Source organism: Neltuma alba, unplaced genomic scaffold (genome assembly GCF_004799145.2).
Source record: "Neltuma alba isolate B1F8T4 unplaced genomic scaffold, ASM479914v2 tig00005686_pilon, whole genome shotgun sequence".
Lineage (NCBI taxonomy): Eukaryota > Viridiplantae > Streptophyta > Magnoliopsida > Fabales > Fabaceae > Neltuma > Neltuma alba.
In genome coordinates, this window is record NW_021634198.1 from 1 (window position 1) to 8178 (window position 8178).

The window sequence follows — 8178 nt, forward strand, 5'->3', positions numbered from 1 at the left end:
CCCTGAAGAGAGCTCAAGTTCTGTGCTTCTACATGGGTCAACCTGATCTTTTTCTGTCTCTTATTCGCCAGTTTATTTTCTTATCTGAAACGGTTTTGCTTCTTTCTGCAACAATTTTCATGTAAACAGCAATTTTTTTTTTCATTGGTCATGAAAAACTTTCTTGCACCTTTTTAGGTGGAATATGAAAACCTTGGGTTATTAGCAGCAATCTTTCATCATGTTTAAAGAAATGGAAAAATTGCCAATATAGATATATAATAGCTTTTTTATTAACATTTGACATATAGTACAGAACTGAATTTTATGACTCGTACCAAATTGAAGTGCACAAAGGTCGAGAATGAATCACCAAACCAGAATGTATTCTGTTGGTTTTTTGCTTGTTCTGTTTCATTTGCATCAAGTAATTGAAATTGGCTATGAATCTCGTGCCTGGTGGATAAATTCATATTCCCCCTATCCCCCTAGCTATTTCAAACACTATCTTTCCACCACCATTCTAAGTTACCGTACCAAACCCATTGTGCTTGCTGCCTAGTGCTCACTGGAAATCACACTCTTCTTTAATCCAGATATTTAATTCTTTAATCCTAGATGATTTTCAATTACTCCTCCAGTCCTAAATATAAGACCCACTTTGTACAAAGTGGGTCTTATATTTAGGACTGGAGGAGTACATCATTTATCTATTCAAGGGCATTTCAATTCCTTATGCTTCTAAGTTGTGCAGGTTCTTCCTGAAAATGAAGGAGATAATTACGTATACGGCATGCTTTCTTTTGCTTTATTAGAGGTTGGACAAATGGAGATGCTGAGAAAGCTGCCAAAAGGGGACTTGAAATCAATAAGAAGACGTCTGGGCGCAGCATGCTGTAGGTTGATGTATTTGTTAAACATTAGAAATATTTTACCGTGTCATTATTATACAGGACATGCTTCCTTTTCCCATGCTACTCAATTGACAATGAGGCGGCATTTTGCTTGTGGAAATCGAATTTGTCAAGACCATAGGAAACTATTTATACAAAATACTAACACACATCCTGTACAGCACTTAACAATTCTAAAATGTTCATATTTGTCATATCCAAACGTTATAAATAGGTTCCCCAGTGCTCTGGAAATTAAATTTCCTGCTTGCTAGGCACCTAGGCTTCAATTATCACCGGCAATTCAGTCATTGATTGAGCAATCATTTCATGTTTTTGTTTCAGATATAATTTATTTATAATCAGTAACATATATAAACACAAGTTACTGTCAAGTGTATTTGCTTCAAGAACCTCTAATTAGTTATAACCTACATGACTATTGAAACCATCAAATTTTGTTCTGCAGTTATGCCATGTTTTTCAGTATGAATGTAAATTTAAAGAAGCAGTTCAGTTCATGGAAGGATGTGCGTCTTCATGGAATTCTTGTTTGTCATTTATGTAAGCATATTTTTCATTATTACAAAGCTTCATCCCACTTTGTCATAGTGAGCTAGAACTTTTTTTTTTTTTTTCTTTCCAGGCTGACCCACAATTGGTGGCATGTAGCACTTTGTTATTTAGAAGGTAATGCCCCAGCACAAAGAGTCCTTGAGTTATATGACCATCATATATGGAAAGAGTTAGAAAGAGCTGATGCTGCCGGAGAGGTATATTATTTGGCCGACTTTACTGCAATCAATAGCTTTAAATTTTCTTCATTCCTTTTATTGTCAATTCTAACTTAATCTGCGCATAGGTTTACTTAAATGCTGTGGGTCTTCTTTTGCGATTGCATGTTCATGGTGAGCTTGATGTCCTTGGGGATCGTCTCGAGATACTAGCAGGATGCCTAAGTGACCAAGTGAGTTCCCAAAAATTCTACATTTATAATTTTCAAAATGCAATACTTGATTTTGTCACGGACTTTTTTTGAATTTATGTAGACCTCCTTTTGCAACCTTGAACTGGATCTTTACATCAACCTCTAGTTCATTGCCTTATTCTACATAAACCTCCATTGAACAGAGAAAGTGTGAACACTCAAGAAAATCCATGGCAGTTTCTTTGGGGATTCGTGCCGGGGAAATTTGTGTTGGTATTGAAAATTAGAAGGGTTCTTGTAAAATTTGGAATACTGTAATGATCTCAAAAATAATTTTACTAAAATTTTTACAATTCCAATATGAAAACAAAGGTGGTAATCCTATTTAAAGTTTTTACATCAGAAGTTCTAAGGTCTACTAAACACTTTTGTGTCCATAGTATCTTTTAGTGTCAAAGTGGTTAACAAAGCAGATACCGAAGGACCAATACTGTTGCCTGCGTATCTTTGATGCTATTATCGTGTGTGCCTTCATGTAGTCTAGGACTGATGACGCTTTAAAGCATAAAACTTTTTGCTAACATGGACCAAATGTGTTATGTATAGAAGCTTAAGTGTCTGAAGCGTAAGAAATAATTTGAAATAAGCTTGTTAAAAGTTTCAGGTTTCTAAACCAATTTTTAAGTCCCTGGCTAGATTTAGGTCTAACTCACTAATTGTTTGCACTCATTCAATAGATGATCACAGAAACATGTTAAGCACAACCAGTGAACCGTAGTAACCATTGCTTTGGTGATGGAACAGCTACTATGGTCCTGGGTGATATACAGGTGTTAGGGTGTTTTGTCCCATGAGAAGGTAGACTTGACACAAGTTTAGTAATGAAGTAACTTTATTTTGTAACTTTTTCTATCAGGAGAACCTTGATTTTTGTTAGGATTCTATCTCGGACTGGAACTTCTTTAAAATGAAATCGTTGTTTTTATCATTAATGATATTTCCACAATGTGGTATGAAACATGGAATTTTATGTCTCTACAGTAAATCAAGATTTTGTAATGGGGGGTGCAAATACCAGATGCCAAAAATTATGATTAAAAGATACAGCTCTGTCAGGATATTTTTAAGTTATTAAGGAATTTTATGAATCGCTGGTGAAAATGTATTTTTCTCTTACAAGTTACTACTTTTCTGAGACGTATCTTTTCCATGTCCATTAATGATGCTTTTCATATGGCTTTTATATAGTGCTTCAAGTCCATTGTTGAAATTTGGCCAAAAAAAAAAGAAAAAAGTACAATGTTGAAATAACTTCAATTCTGCAATTTATGAATGTACGCACGACTTGTTTAGGCAAATTGGAATATAGAGTGGCACCTTGATGTAATGACCGTCTGGGCTTTAGCAAAGACTGGAAAATTCTCTAAAGCTGAGGATCTTCTAAATGAGTTAAAATACAGGTAGAAGCATCATCTTATCTTCTAGAGAAACTTTTGTAGAGATATGTTATGCATTATTTTATCAAGTTTTCTTACTGTAGGATTTCTAGAATGGGCACAAAGAAGCAACAATCAATGCAGAAGGGAATGCAGGTATGCCCTAGGCTGCTGTTTCCACGACCACGTGAAAATGTTGCCTTCTTGTATTCATGATCCCTAATTGCTTGTTGTGAATCTCTTCTGATGTTTGACAATCCGATTTTGTTGCACTCAATTTTGATTTGGTGAATTAGGCTTTTCATTACAATAACCAGTAGTGTTACAGAATATGTATCAAGGAAAAATTTGAGGCTCTTCCCCTGGGCAATGCAGCCATTAAATGTGGGCCAGATTGCCGTAAATTGTAGTCATCCTTCACTTTTGGATATTTTACTCAGAACAATCAGTTAGGTGCTTGAAGCAACAGTCATCATGTGGTGCTGGCTGAATATGTGACAAATAGGACTACAATTCATATGGATTACCTTGGATCGCCATCTCTCGCCTCTTTAGCATAAATCCTACTTAATTCTTACTGGCCTGGTATCCGTTTCTTAGAATCATTCAAGTATATGGTGAAGCGCATAATTTGTCCATATTGTTGCTTATGACAACCCTTCCCAAACTTCCATGATTAACGTCAGTAGAAATTATTACAAACATGGGATCCTTTGCTCATGCGACTTTGCGAGTGAACTCTTATCATTCTTTTACAGTTGAAACTCCCTTCTATTGATACTTTCTAGATCAGCTCGCAGAAGCTCTTTATGCATATGGGAGAGGTAACGACAGGCAAGGACTGGAGTTACTGGATTCTGATTTTGATGCCTGTAATTACAAGGTTGTAATGATTAGACTTTACTGATGCTTCTTTTTAGCTTTGTTTTCCATCTGACGATTCCAATTCCTTTGTCATGTAAAGATAATCGGAGCGTCAGATGAACAACTTGAAGTGTTCAATCAAGTTTGGTACACGATGTTACTGAACGCTGGAGAAACAGTGAAGGGTATAGTCTCGAACTCCACTGCAAGTTAAAAGTTCAAACCTTTCAGTTATGCTTAACAATGGTAACTAACATGCAGCAATCGAGGTGATCGAGAAGCAAATCAAGAAAAGGGAAGGTGTTCCATTCATGTGGCGCCTACTGGTACAGTTTGCCAATTGCCTTGCCTATAGTAGAGAGCCAAAAGCTAATGACTGTTCAAAACCATGATTATTCTTATAATCATTACTGTTACTTCAAATTTTGTATCAGGAGAAAGCATACAGACTAGCGAACAGGCCAGAAGCCGGCAAAGCAAACGAAAAGGCCAGGGCGTTGGAGAGTGCATACTTCTAACGAAGGAATAATCGCCTCCTTTACATGAACTATGCTTGTTGAATGAATACTGAGGTATCCTAGAGTGCACTGCAATGGTCGATGCAAAAAAGAGTGTTATTGTGTAATGCAAACATAGAACTTATAAAAAAGAATGAAAAAGTTGTAGCTTTTGCATCCTTGGAGGCTGTGAAACCTTGTGGCATGTGCAGTGCCGTGTTTCTTATTGACTTTGACACATGGTAGCCCTGTCGGGTCATTTTCTTAGCGCAAATCACGGGAAGGTCATGGAGATAGATATCTTATTTGCGTTGTCGACACGCCATGAATTTGCATTGCCCGGGGCTGCACGAAATGCTGACCAGTCACCAACTCCAATACTTCACTTTTCGCAGCCTCATTCTCTTTACAGCGTAATGGTGTCATAATATAATAATAATATCTCTCGCAAGACACCAAAGGGCTTTAATGAGCATGAGCCGAGTTTTTTTGGGTTTTTTTTGGGGTCAAAGAGCATCGGCCGAGTTACGTAAACATGTGAGAGGTTCTGACTTCTGTACGAGTTTTATTAACATTTGCGCAAGAAACTAAATGGTGGGTGAGAGTTTCACGTTCGTATTTTCAAAGTTTATTCATTATTATATTTCATTTATTCTTAGTCACCCGCTGCTCTGGCTCTCATTCTGTATGCTCCTCCCAAAATGGTTTAAACTCGCCCATCAATTTACAATTTGCAAATTAAAAGGGCTTGAAGAGTAGCATGGCATATATTACAAAGACGAAATGTGCTTGATCTCCAAAGCACAGAGAGTGGAAATACAAGATATTTACTCACAAAATATTCTGAGGTGACATGAGGTAGGAGTTGGAGAAGGCTCTGGTGTAAATTTAAAACCTCTCAAATCCCGTACGGAGGGGCCGCTGACGCTTTCATCCAACCAAACAAATCCCTCGTGCGAGTAAGTCCAACGTGGAATTATCGTTCTCGTGGGGTCCGTTTGACTAGTCGACAAAAGTGAACTGAGATAGTCAAACACCACAGGGCATTTTGGGCCCATCCAATCTCACAATCCACAATCCCTCACTTCAGCACCTGCGTGGGAATTCGACGCCGATCGAAGCCCCGCCTGGGTCTGGATCCGTACCCGCTTCAGCTCCTCCACCACTTCTTTTGAGTCCGGGCGGTCGTCCTTGTCCGCCGCCACGCAACGGAACGCCAGCTCCGCCACCGCGGCGACGGCGTCCATCACTTCTTCCTTCGCCAAAACGGGGTCCACTACCTGATTCAGCTGACCCATGTGGATTCTGGAGACCACCAGATCGGCCAACGCGACTTCCCGCTTGTCCCGGCTCTGATCCACCGCCTTCAACCCGGAAATCAGCTCCAGCAACACCACCCCAAAGCTGTACACGTCACTCTTCTCCGTTAATCGGAACGACCGGTGGTAATCCGGATCCAAGTATCCGGGCGTGCCTTGGGGGCCGGTGCAGACATATCCAGTTGAAGACGACGACGAATCCTGCAAAACCAATAGCCGAGACAGCCCAAAGTCTCCAACTTTAATCCTCATGTCCCTCTCCACGAAGATGTTGGACGAAGTGATGTCTCTGTGAACTATCGGGGGCACAACTGAGCAGTGAAGGTACTCCATGGCTAATGCTGTTTGTAGAGCAATATCGAGCCTCACTTGCCACGTGAGAGACCCTTTTTGGAATGAACTCTTGGGGCCATGAAGATGATCCGCGAGGGTTCCGTTGGGGACATAGTCGTAGACTAGAAGCAATCCTCTCGGGTCGCTGCAATACCCGTGAAGCTTGACTAGATTCGGGTGGTCGATGGAAGATAGAATCAAAATTTCGTTGCAAAAAGACTTGGTGGAAAAAGCTCGTCCCGCGGCGACCTCCGCGTGGTGCTTATGGAGGTACTTCACGGCGACGATTCTGCTATCGTGGAGCTGCCCCAGGTACACCGACCCGAACCCGCCATCGCCAATTTTGCGTTTCGAGTCGAACCGATTAGTGGCAGCCTCCAGTTCCTCGTAGGTGAAGACGGGAGGAAGAAGACTAGCCGAGCGCTGGTTGTGAAGAAAAAGGATTGTTGGGTCCTCCTCTGTCTTCGATGACTTGAATCTCCTCGAGCGGAAAATTGCAGCAGCGACAGAAACAAAAAGAAGCAGCAACATTAAAGGGATGACAAGGGACAAAACTGTGTTACGCTTGGGATTCACCCTTCGAATCCAACCAGGCGAAAAACCAGATTCAGATTTGGAGAGAAGGCACATAAATTGGTTGTGTGGGTCCGAGGAATTGAATCCACAAACTCCCTTGTTGGCGCTGCAGTTTCTGCAGCTTGAAAAGTAAGGATCTTGAGCTTCATCCCACTCGACTTCCATCCCTCGAGCAAGTATGTTGTCGAGATACCCCAAAACATCACTTTCGCAGCGACCGTCTGAATCTGAAACGGAGCGACGGGCAGATCCGCAGCCACGGAGGAGGTGAGCTGGGTTCTTGATGAGGCTACATTCCCACGGACAGTGGCTGCAGTTTGGCAGAGTGGGAGGCGAGCAAGGTTGGATATCAGAGAGTCGGGAACAGAGAGCATCGGAGATTGTGAAAGGAGAGCCAGAGAGATTAATAGAACGATTGAGAATAGAAAGTAAGCGAGGAGTGGAGCAATTTCTATGGGCGGCGGCTGAACTTGCTGCTTCTGATGCATCATCAAGATTAGGCAATAGGGTAAGCGAAGAAGAATTGGGGTTATAACTAAGAACAGAGAAAGTTATGTTGTTAATGGAGATGAGAGAATGAGGAGTAGAGCATTGAATTTGGAAGGAAGGGTGGCCACAGCCTGGTGAGAAAGAGAATGGAAAAGAAGGATTCGAAGTGAAAGGTGGGCAAGGAGAATAAGAAGAAGACGACGTTTGTGGGTGTGAAGAACAGGTGTGAGCAGAAGCAAGCTGCGATAGGAAGCTGAGGAGGAGGATGCAGAGAGTGAAGATGGGAAAGGAAGAGGTTGAAGGAGAAGACATGGAAGAGACAGAGGAAGGTAAGTGGAAATGGAAGTGGAAGGAGGAATCATGAACGGTGAAATCAGGGAAATGAGAATGAGATCTGAATCGTGATAGAGAGTGGAGTTAAGTGGGAGGGGGAAGGTGAGTTTGAAAGCGCAGAGAGAGAGAGAGGAAAAGGGGGGCTCACGTGCACCAGAGAAGTGAAGACAAAAAACTCTCGAAAGGGGCCCACTTGGAATGAAAGAGGGACCGGGTCAGTGGGTCACCCCGGGGGGGCTGCCAGCCTGATGAGTGATGCCTTCTTTTGCTCAATGATTTTTGGAAGAAAAAAAAAATAGAACAGGTATACAATAATGTTTAAATAATAGTCGATAAATAATTTCATTATAATAATTATATTGATTATATATATTTGGAGAGTTACAATGAGATCTGAGGGAAAAAAATCATTATTACAAAGTCTTAATAACAACTTGTAATAATAAATTTCAGAGTAAAAAAATAACTTTTTGGGACTTATTGATAACTTTTTTGCACCTCATTATAATTATTCCTTATATATTTTTCATA

General features: G+C 40.7%; 2 protein-coding genes across 2 annotated transcripts; one reads left to right on the top strand and one right to left on the bottom strand.

Moving 5' to 3' along the window:
• Positions 1–7: 7 nt before the first annotated feature.
• On the top strand, positions 8–4893 carry LOC114748341 (tetratricopeptide repeat protein 38-like). Its single transcript, XM_028936705.1, is given in 12 exon segments — positions 8–71; positions 734–809; positions 812–847; positions 850–875; positions 1342–1436; positions 1519–1645; positions 1735–1839; positions 3154–3260; positions 3341–3392; positions 4030–4119; positions 4201–4426; positions 4535–4893. Coding segments are annotated over 11 exon segments (867 nt in total). The 5' UTR covers positions 8–32; the 3' UTR covers positions 4315–4426; positions 4535–4893.
• Positions 4894–5215: 322 nt separating this feature from the next.
• On the bottom strand, positions 5216–7784 carry LOC114748333 (LEAF RUST 10 DISEASE-RESISTANCE LOCUS RECEPTOR-LIKE PROTEIN KINASE-like 1.5). The gene has a single exon (XM_028936695.1). It carries the CDS (start codon positions 7624–7626, stop codon positions 5662–5664), a length of 1965 nt encoding a protein of 654 aa, XP_028792528.1. The 5' UTR covers positions 7627–7784; the 3' UTR covers positions 5216–5661.
• Between the last annotated feature and the right edge of the window lie 394 nt (positions 7785–8178).

What these genes read in the sequence shown, in the direction of transcription:
- LOC114748333 (XM_028936695.1), bottom strand. Translation starts at nt 7,626, where the DNA reads ATGTCTTCTCCTTCAACCTCTTCCTTTCCCATCTTCACTCTCTGCATC.